This window comes from Corvus cornix, chromosome 7 (genome assembly GCF_000738735.6).
Source record: "Corvus cornix cornix isolate S_Up_H32 chromosome 7, ASM73873v5, whole genome shotgun sequence".
NCBI lineage: Eukaryota > Metazoa > Chordata > Aves > Passeriformes > Corvidae > Corvus > Corvus cornix.
In genome coordinates, this window is record NC_046337.1 from 11032143 (window position 1) to 11049804 (window position 17662).

At 43.2% G+C, this 17662-nt stretch overlaps 1 protein-coding gene across 4 annotated transcripts in view; it reads left to right on the top strand.

The window, feature by feature from the left end:
• Positions 1-17662, top strand: part of SEMA5B (semaphorin 5B) — a 269546-nt gene that overhangs the window by 235166 nt on the left and 16718 nt on the right. For 3 of the 4 annotated variants that reach the window (XM_039554919.1, XM_039554921.1, XM_039554920.1), the window contains exons 15-22: positions 1499-1642; positions 3133-3280; positions 4550-4775; positions 5411-5629; positions 7454-7624; positions 8517-8666; positions 9564-9608; positions 12772-12977. In XM_039554919.1, coding sequence (XP_039410853.1) covers positions 1499-1642; positions 3133-3280; positions 4550-4775; positions 5411-5629; positions 7454-7624; positions 8517-8666; positions 9564-9608; positions 12772-12977 — 1309 coding nt within the window. The other variant, XM_039554922.1, reaches the window with a different exon arrangement.

Consider the following 17662-nt stretch of genomic DNA (forward strand, 5'->3'; position numbering starts at 1 on the left):
TAAAACATAGCAGAATAAAATGGAATAGTAGGATTTTTATATGAGTGAATTTCTTGTTCTTTGACCTTGTTTAGGGTGGGAGAGGGGAAGGGAGAGGGATGAGAGAACAAGAAGAGGAGGGGGGAAAGATCTAACAGGGTTCTGAAATAAAGCTGCCAAGAACAGGCAAGAGTTGATAAAAAACACAAAAACTGTGAAGGGCAATGTGGGTTTTAACTTTCATCCTCTTCCCTGATTGGTGCTATGCCAGGAAATATTTCTTGCCAGCAGTGTTATTAGTTCAGTAAATGCTTTGAAAATTAACATCTGTTTTCAAGCTTAGCTTTCAAGTCAGTGAGCACCTGAGTTGTTTTTTGACTAGACTTTTTAGAAAGATTTTTCTTTATAAAAAACACACCCCAGAAAAGATATTTTTTGGCTTAAGGCACTGAAGTGTCAAGATTAGACAGTTTTATAAGACACAGCATTACCACTGGCTCCGTATGAAATGAAACCTGCAGCACAGAAGAGATGAGATATGGTTCCTTCTCTCCTGCTTCAAGGTCCAGTGCTGCCAAATCAGAGGAAGGTGAGCTTTAATAGATGCAAGATTTTAAAGATGAAAATGTTGGCTTCTGTGTAAGCACAAGTTTGAGGTACCTCACACAGCAGCGTGGCAGGAGCCGCCTGCACGTGCTCAGCCTCTCACAGGAGCTTTGGCAATATCTCCAGCGCTGAGGTGTGAACTAGGGGGTTTTACATCACACTGGCTTCAGGCTGTGTTACCACTGTTCAGCAGAGATGTGATCACTCATTAAACCATGAAACTAGATCCTGCCTCTGAGCTCTTAATTGCCTCTGGTTTCTACAGATTTAAGGTCACAGTACAGTGACGTCTGCAGGTGGCCATGAAAGCTAGAAGCAATTATTGTTATTTTTAATGAAATTTGAGATTTCCATTTAATAGGATTCAATGCTGAAGGCTTTAGGAATATTATATATAAGAATATACAAAATATGATGAGGTTTGTGATAAAAACATGGGAGCTGGCAGTGGTGTTGCTGTAAGAGATTTAAAGCATCAATACATACTGAATTAGCAGAGGGTAGGTTTTTTACATCTGTTGGCACAACTGGCCTTCACGATACTCAAAACCTGAACTCTTTGTGCAGAAGTGTTCAAGACATAGACCTTTGGGATCAGCCATTGGGTCAGAAGAGCAGGGTTATGAGACATGGGGAAGATGATGGGGGAATAGTCAATCAAAGTTACACTAACAACGCTATTGCCCAGCAAGTCCTAGGAGACGTTTTCAAAATCATTCAGCATTGTCTTCATTCTCTTCCTTTCCAATTCTTAGAGACTTCAAAGGGAGGAAAGTTAGGCCACTGCTAAGCACTTTCAAAACTCCCTTTTAAAAATCTCCCCTGATACAAAGTCTGGTTGAAATGAATAATCTATTCTCCCATGAGTTCAACACTTCCCCCATACTCTGTTCTCTCTTACCCTCTTTGTTAGAAATGGCGCTTGGACACCGTGGTCTTCCTGGGCCCCCTGCAGCACCTCCTGTGGGATTGGCTTCCAGGTCCGGCAGCGATCCTGCAGCAATCCTGCTCCACGGTATGGGGGCAGGGTCTGCGTTGGACAGAGCAGGGAAGAAAGGTAAGAGTTGTCCTTGATGGTGTGTGTTCATTTCTGTGGCTGTAATGTTGGCAGCTGGAAGTGGTGGCTGGGAATGCAGATTGAGGCTGTTGGGCTCAATGCAGAAAGCAGAAGCAGTCCCAGAGCCTGGGAGGCATGCGGCTGTTTACAAGCATGGACACTCTCTTTCAGTGAGCCTGTGAACATCAGACACTTCAGAGCTGCCCTCACTCCCAAGCAGGACCCTTCAGGCCTTCACAAGTATTCCTGTCCCACACAGAGGGCTGACTTCCTCCCGGAATGCAGAAGCTGTGCCTGCTGTTTGCACTGTAGAGTTTACAGGCACAGTTACTCTGTTCTGATCTGTCCCTGGAGTGGCAGCTGAGTATGTGCAGCTTTCACTGCCAGTTGCACCATTCCCAAGTCTCTATTACTTGTTCTGATGCTCCAAAAGCAGTTCATGACAAAATACAGCTTAACTCACAGATTCAGGGTTGAGTTTTTGTAGGGCATGGCATCAGAAAAACATCTTTTTTCCCCTCTAAGCTACGAAAATTTCACACAAAATTACTAAAACCTAATACTTGCTGAATCTACAGAGCCATCTGCACTATAATGCTTCTTCAAGCTTGGCCCCTCATGAAACACATGCTTGAAGGCATCCCAGCTTCTTTCCAGGCCTGACATTTCATTAAAGGGCACCTCTACTTGGCAATAGGCTGTTGCTTGTCCCTTGAGTGGTCACTAAGACATATGTCTCTGCATTTCTCAGAATAAAAAGACCAATTCATTTCATTGCCTTGTTTCAAGACATTTTAATGTTTGGTTTGATTTGTGTCCATTCACAATGGTCCTTTTTGGGTTTGAAGACTACCTCTGAGTAAATTGCAGTTCTGTGTGATTAAATTTGAGAACAATATTGGTTAAAAAGCTGAACAAACTTACAGTTACTTTTGACACAGAACATGAAGTAGCATTCACGTAGGGCCTGCTTTTAGATGCATATAGCATCTGGTTGCAAACTCCAGTTTCCTAGGGTCGAGGCAGCAGTAAAAGCCAGATTGTGTGAAGAGAAGATTGTCAGGTGTTTAGCACTTGCCATTAGTGACAGATGACTGTTGAGTTGTCCTCCCACCAGTCATCCCATTTAGAATATTTACTATCCACTCTCCCTTTTTGTGACACTTGGGCTTCAGTTTATGAGCTCTTTTGTGGACTCAGTGTTTGTGGAAAAGTTTTGAGACAGAGCACTTGAGAAAACCTGATCTCGACCATTCACTCCAACTGTCTCACCGAGCTCAGCCTGATTAACCACCCTCATTTGGTACAAAGGCTACATTTCTCTCCATGGACAGGAATATTGCTAATCTGACATTGTGTCAGTCTCTGCTGGCTCTCTGTGCATGCATCAGTTGTGCCCAAATGCAGTGTGCAGTCTTGCATCTCGCACCATTTTGTACCTCGGATGTGCTGACATGGAGTTTTTTGAGCAGTGCTCTTTCTTCTTTCAGATTCTGTAATGAGAACAGTCCATGTCCATTACCGATTTTTTGGTCTTCATGGGGACCTTGGAATAAATGTAGCGTGAATTGTGGTGGAGGGATTCATTCAAGGCAGAGGTCCTGTGAAAATGGAAACACATGTCCAGGCTGTGCTGTGGTATGTATTGTTTACTGACATTGCACGAGGGGCACCTGTTGACAGTAGCATCAAGGAACAGGATATTTAGCTCTTCTCTCCACTGTGGTTTTATTTCTCAAGCAAGAAGAAAATGCTGTCCTCAGCTTTTGCTGGAGAGGATGCTGAAATGAACTTGGAAACAGAGGGGTGGCAGATTTACGGACAGACTGGTGTACAGAGTACTTCCTTAGGCCTCTGTAGGCTGATATCAAGTCCTTCACCTGAAAGCTCTATAGATGTTCTTTTCTTCTGTCCCACTCCCAAGAATTATCCTGTTGAGTCAAGGAGGCCACACACACATCAGAAATGAGTTGCACTGTCATACTTGAGTAAACGAGGTCCAACACCCCATCTGCTCTTTTTATTTTCCCTTTCCTGTTCCGGCAGCTGTTTCATGCAGCCTTTTTAATTGATTGTAGGGTTTCCTTTCAGTGTAAGCAGACTTGATCTGGAACCTCCCATTTCTTCACAAGCTGTTTGGCATTTACGCTAGAACCATGAAGTCCTGAAGCATTGCATTTCTTCCCCTCTGCCAGAAAAGAGTTGTTTATTTAGTTACTTTAAATCAAGAACACAAATGTTTATCACTGGAATTCCTTCCACTGGTGACGAGAATTGTAAAACCCTCAAATCCCCCCATTCCCAGCCAGCCAGAATGTTGTCTGTGTTCAATGGCTGCTGTAGACCAAGGATGGCAAATGGTTCATAACCTTCACTAGAGAGTTTGAAAAGCCAATCAAACTAAAATAGCTGTAAGAAGATCTACTCTAAACCCATATTAAAAATAAACAAATAAACTTACAAGGAATAAACCTTACTGACATTTTGTCCTCTTGGGGCTCCTCTACGCTGACCTGAGAACAGCCTCTCAGGGTCAGAGCAGAAAACTTGTTTGCTGTTATTATTATCTGTTGCCTGAATTATTCTTCTGCCCATAATGAACCAAGCTGTCGAAGCCCCACAGGATTTTGAGTCAGCAAAGAAACACAAACCTGAGGGAGACATAAAACCAGCAAGCACAGTTTACCCCTGACGTCCACCTGAAGCTATGCACCACCACTGCCTCCATAGTCACCATATTTTGTGCCATGCCCAGCACTGACTTGTGCCTGTGAGGTCAGAGAAGGTGGATGGGGATTGTTTTAGATCCAGAGGGTAACCCTTACTTTCTGAAGTGTAAATAAACCTCTGCCAGTTAGGCTGCTGCTGTTTAATAAGTAAGGAGGAAGTGGTTTTCCTTCTTGGCAGGAATATAAAACCTGCAACCCGGAGAGCTGCCCGGAGGTGCGCAGGAACACACCCTGGACCCCTTGGATGCCTGTCAACATCACCCAGAGCGGTGCCCGCCAGGAGCAGCGCTTCCGCTACACGTGCCGGGCCCAGCTGTCAGACCCCCATGAGCTGCAGTTCGGGAGGAAGAAAACCGAGAGTCGGTTCTGCCCCAACGATGGCTCCGCAGTGTGTGACACTGACTGTACGTCCTGCCAGCTCTGAGGGACCATGGGGCAGGCCTGGGTGTGGTGGTGCAAGGGGGATCCTCTCAGAACAATAAGACTGTGTCTGCAGTAGTGTTGACATGTAGGACTGGTGTCACTGCAGAGGGGCAGCGATGGGGAGAACCCTGTGACATAGACAGACAGTTGTGAGCTCTGTGCTTATGGCAGTGTATAGATTTGTTCTTGCTCCTGCCCCAAAGACAACAGGCAAGTAATGAGGGTGTAAAGAAGAGAAGAGCAGTTCTCAGGACAGTGTGTCTTTTCTTTCTTCCTGGAGCTCCCCTTGTGCACTGTCTCTCAGGTTGTTCCCTGCAGTACTGCTGTGATGCAAGGCAGCATCTTGAGGGCACAGTCTGGACTGCCACAATTTGCTGCCCAGGGAGGTCATTTATCAGGGTTATCAGTAAACTCAGTTTGTATGGTACAAATTTCTTTTTCTGTCTAGCTTAGCTGTAGCTCTGGGAAAAAAAAAAACTCTTGCCAAGGGCTTTCAACAGAAGCTATTCTGCAGGGCACATAGATCCTGATTGTATTCATGAGCTGAACCCCTTTCTAAAAGCCCAACAACTGGTTAATCTGTGATCTTATGGTGTCTTGTTTGTTTTCCTTGAAGCTCTTGTTGATGACCTCCTCAAGACTGGTAAGACCTCTGCACGGATTATCAATGGGGGCTGGTCCTTTTGGGGGGCCTGGTCTTCCTGTTCCAGGGACTGTGAGCTGGGCTTTAGGATCAGGAAGAGAACATGCACAAACCCTGAACCTAAAAATGGTGGCTTGCCCTGTGTGGGGTCAGCGATGGAGTACCAAGACTGCAATCCTCACCCCTGCCCAGGTAACCATGATCATCTTCCTGCATGAAATTCAGAGGTGTTTTCCCGAATCTTAATGGTAGAGCAACAACAGCAAAAAAAAAAAAAAAATCAGTATTTTTAAGCTGCCTTTTTTTTGTTTGTTTGTTTTTCGTTTGGGGGACTTTCCTTATTTTTTTAAAGCTATTGTAATGACCCGTGTATGTGATCTTTAGTGCTGACTTAGGTTTCTTCTCGGCTCAGAGGGTAACACAGCCACATCCTCTAGAGGAAGTAGCATGGTGGCTTAGAGCAATCCTTTGCTTCAGGAAGGTTTGATGCTCCATCCAGTGGAGGGCATCATGGTTCATCTGCTCCCTGATGAGGAGGCAGGCTTAATAAATGTGGCTTAATACTGTTTAGAGATGCTTGCTGTGGCGGTTCTTCTTGTGAACACTTGTTTCTTCCCCCTCTCCTGCTTACGTATTGTTCTTGCGATGGGCATCTACTCTTGACATCAGTTACCATTTCCTGCACAGCCAGCAGGGAGTATTCTTGCCTGGTTTCCTGGTTTTCGAGTTTGTCCTCATGTTTATGTTGCACTCCTGGTCCAGAATAGTAGTAATAGACCACTGACTACTGTATTCTCTCTCACTTATCCTTCTCCTTGCTCTGTAATAAGTGTCTAAACTAAATTTAAGTGATCTTACACAAATTACCTTGCCTCTTTGCAGTTCCAGCAATTATCTACCTCTGGCAATACAGTTTGTGGCCTACACTTGAAAATGCTCTATTATAGTAGTACTATTATGATTCTAAAATTCAATACAAAGATAAAATTCAAATGCAGATACGATCAGAATGTGCAGCAAGAGCATAGCAAGAGTGTCAAATATTGCACTCTATGGCCTATAAAAAGGAAATAATTCTAGCACTATAAAGGCAGCTATTAGTACTATTTTGGAAGCTCTTGGTGGCTTTTCACTAATGTCTGTGCCCTTTTTCTGTGCTGTTTTCTCCCCTTGGACACTGATGTTTTACAATCTGTTCCGAGTGCATGATTACTATTTCTCTGTGTCTCCCTCCTTCCCTGCCTCACTCAATGTGTATACACAAATCCTGGGTTTATTTCACTCTAAGTCACCAGGTTATTATCTTGATGGCATGTGGACCTGCGAACCAGGCAGTTTAGTGGGTGATTCAAGGATCTTAAGTCCCTCCATAGTTTTATTATTAATCTCTTACAGGGTTATGCTTAGATCATAGAGTGGTGTGGGTTGGAAGGGACCTTTAAAGTCACCTAGTCCAATGCCCATGCAATGAGCAGGGTCAATAAATAAAGCCTCTGAATTTCTGTTTCCTGACGGCTGGGACTAGAGGACTTGGGCCTCCCACAGAAAGATCCCATATAAGCTCCACTTAGGTGCTACAGTGCTTTTTTCCCAAGTAAATTTGCTGTTGCTATGAAGCTTCAGGAGACAATATAGTAGTAGTACTACTACTAGTAATAATAATAATAGTAATAATAGCAATGCTGTTTTATAAAAAGGAAAGGAATAGAATGGAGTAGAATATTTCAGTGAATATTAATGACTACAACAAAGAATAGTTTCTGGTTTTGGCACTTTATGATGCAGAATCTTTTTCTGCACAGACGCATTCTGCATCCACAGGAGACAGTGGATTTGTACCCTCTCTTGATGTGAAGTTCTTGTCAGGCCCAAATGTCCTGGGGTGCAGGAAACTGCTAGCTAGTGTGGGCAGGGTGGATGTGGAAGGTGAGACATTGGGGGTCTCCAGCTTTGTCACAGTGAGAGGAGTAACCAATGGCCTCTACCTGTCTGTGCTTGCTTTTCAATGCCCTCCAGTGAAAGGCTCATGGTCTTGCTGGACTCCCTGGTCTCACTGCTCAGCCACCTGTGGGGGTGGGCACTACCAGCGCACACGGACCTGCACCAACCCAGCTCCATCCAGCGGGGAGGACATCTGCATCGGGCTGCACACAGAGGAGGCCCTCTGCAACACGCACCCCTGCCAAGGTAGCCACTTCTCATCCCTGCTCCAGCTGGCTTCCATGGTGGTGGGAGCAAGGCACAGCTGCAAAATGTTATAAAACAAATCAGAAACACCACCAGTTATGAGTTTTTTGGCCATTCAGTCAATGTCTGTTGAGCCAGGGAAAAAGGAGACAGTCCAGCGTTAACTGCAATGCATCCCCTTTCTCTTTGCCTGTTCACTGGTTCTTGCTCTGGCATTCTGGTGCCGGTCAAGCAAAATCTTGCTAATGGTTGATCCCTTTCAAGTACTAGAAAAAGCAGGAGCTTGGTTCTTCTGTGTGGAAGCTGACATGACAAACAAAAGGGGCCATGAGGCAGCAATTTGTACAAGGGAAGGGGATCCTTCCGTTTTGTTTCACAGACAGCAGATCAGCATGTGCTACAACTCAGAGGATAGGGTTTAGATCTGTGCTGGTTTTGAACTACCTTTGTGTATTTCTGATCCAGTGCAGGCTGACTCCTGCCCTTAGGAACCTCAGCAAAACTGTTAGTGCTCTAATTTGTGCTGGCTGCTTGAGGTATCCCTGGCAGGCCACATCAAAATTTGGAGGTCCTGGTGCAACATTGCCCCACCCTGCTCCTTGTATGTCTTTAACCAGAGAGCTTATCTAGGAGCTTTTAAGGCAACTTGGTTCTGTGCAGTGCTCCACCAAGGGTTGGTTTAGTCCATGTTAGGAGAGCTACAACCTGACAAGTAGGGTGTGATGCTTGCACTGAGAAAATTAAATCCACTAAGGACCCCTGGATCAGATGTGCGAGAGAGGCCCAGGCCAGGATCTAGAATCCTTCAGCGTGGGAGAAGTGTGGTATCTACAAAGCATCTTTTTCCTTCTTGGTGACGCTGTATGTGTGTTGTCCTAACCCTGGACTTCAGGTGGCTGGTCAGAGTGGTCAGAGTGGAGCCTGTGTAATGAAGAGGGCATCCAGTACCGCAGCCGCTACTGCGAGGTGCACAGCCCGGACTCTTCCCAGTGCGTCGGAAACAGCACTCAGTACCAGGATTGCCTGTATAATGAAATTCCTGGTATGTACCATGTCATCCAGGAGGAGAGGGTGGGCCAGTTCAGGAGAGCAGCTTGTGCCTGGACTGTCAAACTAGGCTGAGATCTTCTCTATTATAATTTGGGCTTGGATGCTTCTAGAAAAACAAGAAAACAGACAAACGTTATAAATTCCCTTGTGGCAGGCACAGGGTAAAAGACATTCCCTTAAGCAGCTTAACATTTCTTTTAAACAGAATTACCTTGATCTGTAACAAATAACTAGTATTGCTTCAACTGCATCGAAGCTTTTAACCTTGTATAGTTTGTCTTAGGCTGGGTTATAAAAATTGTCTCTGTTCTCAGTATGCATACAGGTAACAGAAGGTCCTTGATTTCAGGTATCAAAAAAGCATCCCAAAAGAGTGAAGAATTAAGGTGAGGCAGATGGAGAAAATTGGGATGTGAAGGTGGGAGATTAATCCAGGGTCTAACAGAGCAACACTGTTGATGGACAGATGGTCACCACCATATTCCACCCTATGTTTTCTGGAAATTGAATCTCTCAGGCAAATATCTGATACGGATCTAGACTGAAAAATGCCTTTCCCCATGTTCTTTTTTTGGATTACAGTGCACTGACTTAAAAATCTGAGATCTCTAGGCAATGGTATTCTTTTTCATGGTTTTCTCAGCTACTATCTTTTCCCTATATTGAAGAAGCTAAAGAGTGATCAGGTAACAGTACTGGAATTGTAAGATCTTTACGGAGGTTTTGTTGCATGTATTTCAAACCATGAGCTTATAATTCAATTTAGAGAGACTCTCAGCTTGCTGCAGAACATATGAGCACCTTGAGTCTGGAGTACAGAGGGTTTAATTACTTGAAGAAGTAAAAGGATGGCAAAATGACAACTTTCTCTAATCTTTTCTTTGTTTAGTGATCCTGCCAGCCTCCAGCATTGACGAGAGCACAAACTGTGGAGGTAGGGTACCACTAACTATATATCTTATTTTTATCTTAACCTGACTTCTTTTCTCCCTGTGCAGTATCAACCAAACCATTAATCTATACAGCTCATATCCCACTGATAGCCTTAATTCCACTGGAGTCTTGCTGTCTGAGTCAGACTGGAAGAATGTATTGCATGTCCACTTGTCAGTTCCAAGATTTTTATTTATTTGGAAGTTTGAGTTGGCCACTGAGGGTCATTAATTACCAGAGAGCAATTGCTTGTGTCTCTCTACCTCCAGGGTAAATGGTTCAGGTGGAAGGGTTATTCCCCATTCACCACTGTAAGCCTCCAGCTGTTTGGAGGCAGATGTTTTTAAATAACCTATAAAGATTTCAGTGAACAGGGTCTCTTAGACAGATCCTTTGCTGATATAGGACAAGATTAGAGGTTTATACTTGTCCTTCAAGCACTTCCTTTCATTCAAGTTCTCACCTCTCACAGAAACTGTGTCTCTTTTCTGCATGTAACCTGGAAAGATCCAGTCATTAGTGTCACTTTTCCACTGCCCTGGGAGCCCCTATGGTAAAAATGCAGACTGAAGAAAATGGCAGGTTCCTTTAATGTTTTAAAATGCTAGTTTCACACTAATGGCCGTGCCAATTCCTGCTAGCATCACATCCCTGCTTTCCTGAAATCTAGATGATCTTCAGGCTGCCAAAATCTCTTCTCCCTGTAGAGATTATGGCAAAAACAGGTATGCCACCTGTGGCATGGAAATGTGGCTTCTCAGTTTGCAACTGAGGGCAGTCAATGGAATTAAGATTTCAGCCCCTGCAATGTAACATTTGGTTTCCTGCGTCACTCCTTCTCCCTCAGAGGGTGCAATGGTTCTGCTTTAATTCCAGGACCCCTTGCTATGGCTTGCACTCTGCTGTTATGCACTGTACCCACATTTCCTTCATTTTTCAATCACCACTGTATTTGCTGTTGCTATCTACATTTTACCATAGCTAATATTATTTATTAATGTAGCCTTCTACAATATTTGGCAAAGAAACCAATCAATAGAAATTCTGTTGATGCATCTCAGAAAATCCATATTTTCAAAGTGATGAACCAGAAAGCTTCCCCCCTGGGGACTCACATGCTGCAAACAAAATAATTTGGTTTTCTTCCCCCTAAGATAAAGCCAAAACTCATTTGAAAAATCAGATGGGTGTTTCAGAGGTGAGAGTGAAATATAAGAGAGCTTTATGTTGTGACTTGCAAATGTGGCAGTGAAATGAAACATTCACTGCAATATAAGCAAAGCTGGGCAGGAGACGAATGTGGCAGCATGTCATGTGGCTTTACTGAACACAGTTGCATATTCTGTGTTTTAGGTCTCGTGAGTGATGCAAAGCAAGCAGAGGTTTTTAGAAAGGAAATGTATTTTTGAAAAAGTCTTGTGACATTTAGTAGGAAATTATAATATTTCTGCTGGGGTTTTTTTGGACAATCATCCAAAACACAATAGAAACTGGTAATCTTGCAATGGAATTTTATAAGGTGGTTTGAAAAATAAATGTAGCTCATCAGTCTAATAAATTCTGTATGTTCCTTGCTGTAATTATGATTGAAGTGCATTACTTTGCTGTAGAACTCTATCGGTTTTGTTCTTTTTAAAATCAGGAGGATATTTTTTAACTAAGATTAGATGAGAGCCATTGACAAATGGGCAGAATCTGCTATTTGAAAAGCATATCACTAAAAATGTAAGATGGCACCAAAAAACTGCACACCGTGATCAGACTGAAAATGAGTCTCATTTAAAGCCACTCTCTGAGTAGTCCCATTTCCCTGCACACAGTCAAGTCAACACAGCAGTCTGTCCAAATGAATTGGCTTTTTAAGTATTACGGGAAATTTACCGCTGCAGTTGCCACTGAGGTGATGTGAGTGACCCCTGGGACAGCTGCCCTGGGGCCAGCGGTCAGGGGGTCCCCTTGGGCTCTGAGGCCTCCGTCATTCCTGTTTGAAAGATGACAGAGCAAAGGCAGAGGAAAGGCAGAAGCATTTGTAGTTAAATAGCTGATTTTTTTTCGTATAGGCCCCCCTGCACATAGCAAAATACAACAGGGTTATAAAGTTTTGCCATCCCACATTGCCTCTGGCTGCTTTGATAACTTGGTGGCTCTAAGGCTCACTACTTGTTGTCAGTGGAGATCAGTTGGTGTTGGGTTTTACTGTGGGGTGTGAGACTCAGTGTGGTGAGGGAGGAACAAGGAGTGCTGTTTGACTTTGCCTTCCCCCCACCAGTCAGAGCTGCAAGTTAGGTACTTTCCCGTGTGTGGGATGCCCAGCTACAGCTCCTTCCAGAGTGCTGGCCTTGAAGGGTGCTGTTGCAATCTTGCGTGGAGAGATCTCTGCAGGAGGCTTTTATAGTCCAGGAGTTTTTCTGTTTGAAGTATTTGCACTGTAGCTACCCCGCCAGCACCTGCCTGCAACTGATTTCCTATCTCTGCAATTTGTGGAGAAAGCCAACAAAGAAGAGTTTTTCAAGCACTGCCCGCCTTTCCTTTGTCCACCTTATCTTTCCTCTTCTCCAGAGGACCCCTGTTTCACTGCTAGCAGTACAAATACACCTCAGAGGTAGTGCAGATACGGCCAAGGCAATGCCATCCCATGAATAAGCAAGAATGCTGAGCACACTTGGATTACAAGGGGGAGGAATGTGTGTCTCCCCCACCCCACACACAGTCCCATAGGCATTTTGGGCTGCCGACAAAAAAGGCTTTCCCCTCCCTTCCTTCCCCTTCAGAGAAACACTGAGCATTTTTATCCCCTTATTTCCATGACACGCACATGCTTTGGAATCCATTAATGTGCATTGTTTGTATGGCTCATTTCTTTAGCTGTCAGCTTCACATAATGTTTAGTTTCAATATCAATAGAGGGTAGAGAGGAGAGACAGGGAGGGAGCTTTGAGAAAACAATGCATGAACCTGTTAAACTGCACAAGGCAGAGCTGCAGTGGGGAGACCGATTTGCAGGGAGATTATGTCAGTTTATGTTAGAACGTAAGACTCTGGCTTCAACAGCTTATTAATGTTGATCCCAAGATGTCACTGCTCTGATTTGCACCTGTGGTCTTGTCAGGGGAAGGAAAAGGGCTGTTCTTTAAAAATAGCATCTCTTGTCATTTCCCTTGCAGGTTTTAGTCTCATCCATCTGATTGCCACTGGGGTCTCCTGTTTCTTCGGCTCCAGCCTCTTAACATTTGTGATTTACGTGTACTGCCAGCGCTGCCAGAGGCAGTCCCAAGAGTCCACTGTTATCCACCCAACCACTCCCAACCATCTCCATTACAAGGGCAACACAACCCCCAAGAATGAGAAGTACACCCCTATGGAGTTCAAGGTAGGGTACTTGAGGAGAAATACCACAAACAGCTTGATAGTGCCTAAATAAATTCTGTATTCATGTCATGGTTGGAACTGGGTAGGTCTGTGTTTCTGTGCCCAGCTGATGGCATTATACATGGGGTTGAAAGGGCATTTAGCTCTGCTGTCACAAAGGGGTTAAAAAGCCTCATTACTGCAGTGGGATTTTGTTCTGTTTCACAGTCCTGATGAATGCCAGTCTGGCAAGTACATACCAAGATACTCCAGCCCATTCTGACTATTGAATGTATACAAATTGTCCTCTAAAAAATCAGTAAGAGCTCAGTTCAGTGCATTGTTAGTGCGTGGTAAGAGGAAATGGAGGGGAGGAAGAATAAAAATGGAAACTTCATTGCACAAATAGCTGGGAAAATGTGCATTGGTAGGATGAGATTTTGGAAATTCTTTGGTAACTGCCAAATTGGAATGAATGAGAAAGCAGAGAGGGTTCTGCCCCCTCTATCAGTACTGGACAGAACTTACCCCAGGCAGCTGTGCAGAATTCAGTGACAGTAGCAGAGTAGGGAGCTGCAGCCTTAGGAGATGAGTGCTGAAGGGGCATGTGTTGTTGGCATGTTGGCTTGCTAAAGTGAGCACCGCCCATTATCAGAGCAGATAGGACCCAGGGTGCTGCAGACAATACCCTGAGACAGCAGCACTTCACTGTATCGGAGCATCAGTCTCCTGGTGAAGTGTGGGATCAGAGCAGTGAGCAGTGGCATGGATGGAGGGGCTTCATGCCATCACAGGAGGAACAGCCTGCCTAGGGTCACTTGAACAGTGTGGAGCATTATTTGGGACATGAACACAAGCCAGAAGGAAGCCCTGCAGCTGCTTGTTCCTTCGTACAACTACGTGCTGTTGACGTTTTGATTGTCTGCCTCTGGTGGTCTGGCCCGGCTTCTCACGGAGACCCAACAATAAGATCAGTGGTGGGACCATTGCCACAGTCTAAACTCCCTGGGTGTTGAGGACAGTTTCTACATAGGAACTGTACAGTGCTGGGCACAGGACAACTCCAGTACATGGCTGTGATTTGCAGTGTGAATGCATGTCAGAAATAAGAGCTTGCATCAAATAATTTGAGGAGGGTCTATGTTGTTTTGCTGTTTTAAAGGAAAACAGTTCAAGCTGGAAAATAACTGACCAGTATGATAATAAGAATGTGGTGAATTCCTTGTTGGGCATTGCAGCCTCTCATAGGATCCTGCTGCCTATAAATGCAGTCTCAAAAACACGTCTTTTAGCAAGCATAAAGCTACAGTTGCATACAGTTTAATAAGAGTCCAGCATCATAATGCAAGTCAGCATAGATTTGTGGAAAGTAAATCATGTCAAGCAAATTGGATTCCTTTTTTAAATTAAATAAATATTGATCTAGATAGGAGGGAAGCAGAAGACATATCGGGATTTTCAGAGACTTTTAACAAAGTTTCATGGGATGTATTATTCTACATACTCTGCATATACAGGTTTGGTAATAAATTATTAAGACAGGTAAAGAACAGGGACTTGATTCTGGAAGCATCAAACTATGAGAGTAATCCTTTCAGTTATGGGAGTTGCTGTGGCAAAGTCAATAGGAAGACCTAGATTAAAAAGACTTGCAGGAATAAAGAAATGAGCTAGAGTATTCCCTTGTTTCTTATACAGCAAACAATGAAGAAAAGAGACAAATTTATTTTTCTGGCCAAAAGCAGGTAGTTGGAGGGTTGGATTTGTGTTAACATTTTCTTCATGATTTATACTGTGCTATCATGTGTTACCAGATGATGCTAAAATAGGCAGAATGGGTAAAATTTAGAAGGATGAGGTTGTTCACAGAACGATCTTGATCAATTGGGTAAATGGGTTATGAAATGCACTATGTCTATGTCAAGTGGTGCAGTGAAGTAGAAGTAATAACAAAGCTAAGCAAAGTTTAAAATAGCAGCAGATTAGTTAATGTAGTGTCAGGAGGGAGTTGACCTCTTTGATAGATCCATCTCCTAATACTTGATCTAGTGTATAGTAACAGTGAGCAGCTGTTAGAGTCTTCTTTCGAGGATATAAAGAGCTTAGGCATTACATCAAGTTTTGAAAAGTCTGGTTTATTTAAAGGAAGGCATTAGCTAACTGAGACTGTATGAGTTACGCTGGGGGGAGAAGGGACTTGGACACAAGGAGAGATAGACCAGATGGGGCTTATTTATAGAATGTTAGGAAGTGAAAGAGTTCAAGTGCATAAATCTGCAGTCATTGGACAGACCAAAGCTAAATGTTTAGGAGCAAGGGGCTACTTGCTGAGAAGAACTCAAAGTCGTACAACTTCAGAGTGGTGAATGACGCAAAGAGATTTACAGAAAGGGTAAAATCTGTTTATCGAATGAAGCCCCTTTTTCTCCATTCCTGTTGAGTATTTCTTTCTGCTCACCTTCTCTATTGTGCCTCCTTTCCTAAACTCTTGGCTGAAAATTTCTCATTTCATACTACGAATTTGCCACTCCTCAGTGTTTCCTTGAAGCATATAGCATTAGTGAAGTAAGAGGAAAGGTTCTGTGTGCTCTGTGCTGTGTAATTGCTTATAGAACTTGTTATTAACCAGGTTTATATTTAGCAATAACTGACAGGTTTTTTTAAGGGTCAGGAGGGAGTTTTCATGCCTTCAAGGAGCATGTGTGGTTTTATTGTGATGCCACACAATTAACATTCAAATGATGGAGAAGCTAAAATTCACCTTCTGGATTGGACTGAGCTTGGATATGAGCCTATCTGAACCTAAAATATGTACATATGAAAGAAAGTGGAAACACCTGAAATTCCAGATTCTAAACCCAGATAAGTTTCTATTCAGCAGATACCAAGAAAACCACCCTGAACATTTTTTAAGTAATGGAAGTAAAAGAGTAGTTGTAGGTCTGTGTGTGTGTGTGTCTGTGTGAAAGAGTTAGTAAGTCCATGATTAAGGAAATAGAGGGTGTGTAGACTACTTTTCAGTAACAGAAAATGATAATACACAGTGACATGATGGTAGCAGAAGGCTGGCCTTACGCACAAGTCTGTTATTTTCCATTCTTTGATAATAATAAGCCTTCCGCAACCATCTTTAGTTTGTTTTCATCTTGAAATATCTCTGCTCTACAACCAGCAGGTGAACACTGTAGAAAGTTTGGCAGTGTTACATTCCAATGTACAGCACTGAATGCAAACTCATAAATCAAGGTAAATTTTATATGAAGGCAGGTTTTAATGAAGGAAGTGCTAGCTGATACGAGCCTTGTTGGCCATTTCAGCACAGCAGTGCAGTAATGCAGATCAGATGTAAATACCGTACATAATGGTGACCTATTGATCATGTAGTTGATGCTAACTTGCATAGGCAGTGTTTTGCAGAAGCATGTTTTATTTTTGTTGGCTTCTTTTCCCTTCCTGTTCTGCTTTCTCAAGAATGATGTGAGGTTTATTATTAGCTATTTTAGCCATGATGTCTTGAAAGACTTAATGCATATGCATTTACCAGCAACATGTTGATTTTGATTTGGTATTCACGGATCGTAGGGGAGAGACCTCTTGGGTCACCTAATAAGCAGTTCATGTTTCATTAATTGGTTGAAGTTCAAACAACACTCTGACAATATTGAAGACTGTGCAGAACAAAAGCATAATGAAATAAAAATTATCTGCTCTTCACATTTTGGCATGACGGGTTACAGAACCACCTACAACCTTCCCAGCACTGCCATGCTGATTAGATAATAACTGACTATCAAAGCAGCGAGGAGATCTTCTTTTAAACATCTTGCTTCAGCTACTCCATGCCTTGTGTGAGTTACTTACCAGAGCTGTGCTGATGGAAAGCCAGATGATCCTGCAGTAGAAGCAGGAGGATGTAGGGTCAAGATTGAGCCCTTGTGAATTAGGAACTCATGGAACAGCCACACATGGAGAAAGGGTTTGGACTGAACTTCTTCCTATTGCTAAATCCTCTGCCAATAAAGACAGCCAACATTTTATTCTACATGGGATTTGGACAAAGGCGTCTGCATATTGGTCCAAATCCAAAATCCAGTGGCCTTTGGATCAGGCCAGATGGGATCAGTGAGAACTGCAAGTTTGCAGGATGGTTTTGATGATGATTCTGCAGATTTTCTTTGAGATTGTGCTGGACAGACCTCCCTCTGTCCTTCCTTCCTTCAACACAGCTTTAGTCATGAGTCACACAGTAAAACTCTCTGTATTGATGCCTCAAATAAGCTGAGGAAGCACCTGAGTATTGCATCTTCTCTGGCATCAGCACTGCTGTTGTAGGAGCTAAGGGCCAAACACTGAAGCAAAACAGTCATTTATGTCAAGGATTAAATTTATTGTTGGAAAAGATGAGGTGAGAACTGTGTGACATTGCAGGACATGGCAATGAAAGAGGGAAACTAAGTGTTTGATGTATCACTTGATATCTGAATTTTCTAGGACATTAGAACAATACACATTAACTTCAGTAGAACAATACACATTAACTTCAGTAGAACTGTGAGTCCTGCATTTGCCTAAAATTACACAGCAAATATAGATGCAGTTACCAGAAAATGGGGGGAATATTCAGTTGATCACTTGGGACTCTGTATAAATTAGAAGCTGCAATGAATATTTTCTAATAAAGTGAGAACAATGCTGTTGGGAAACAAA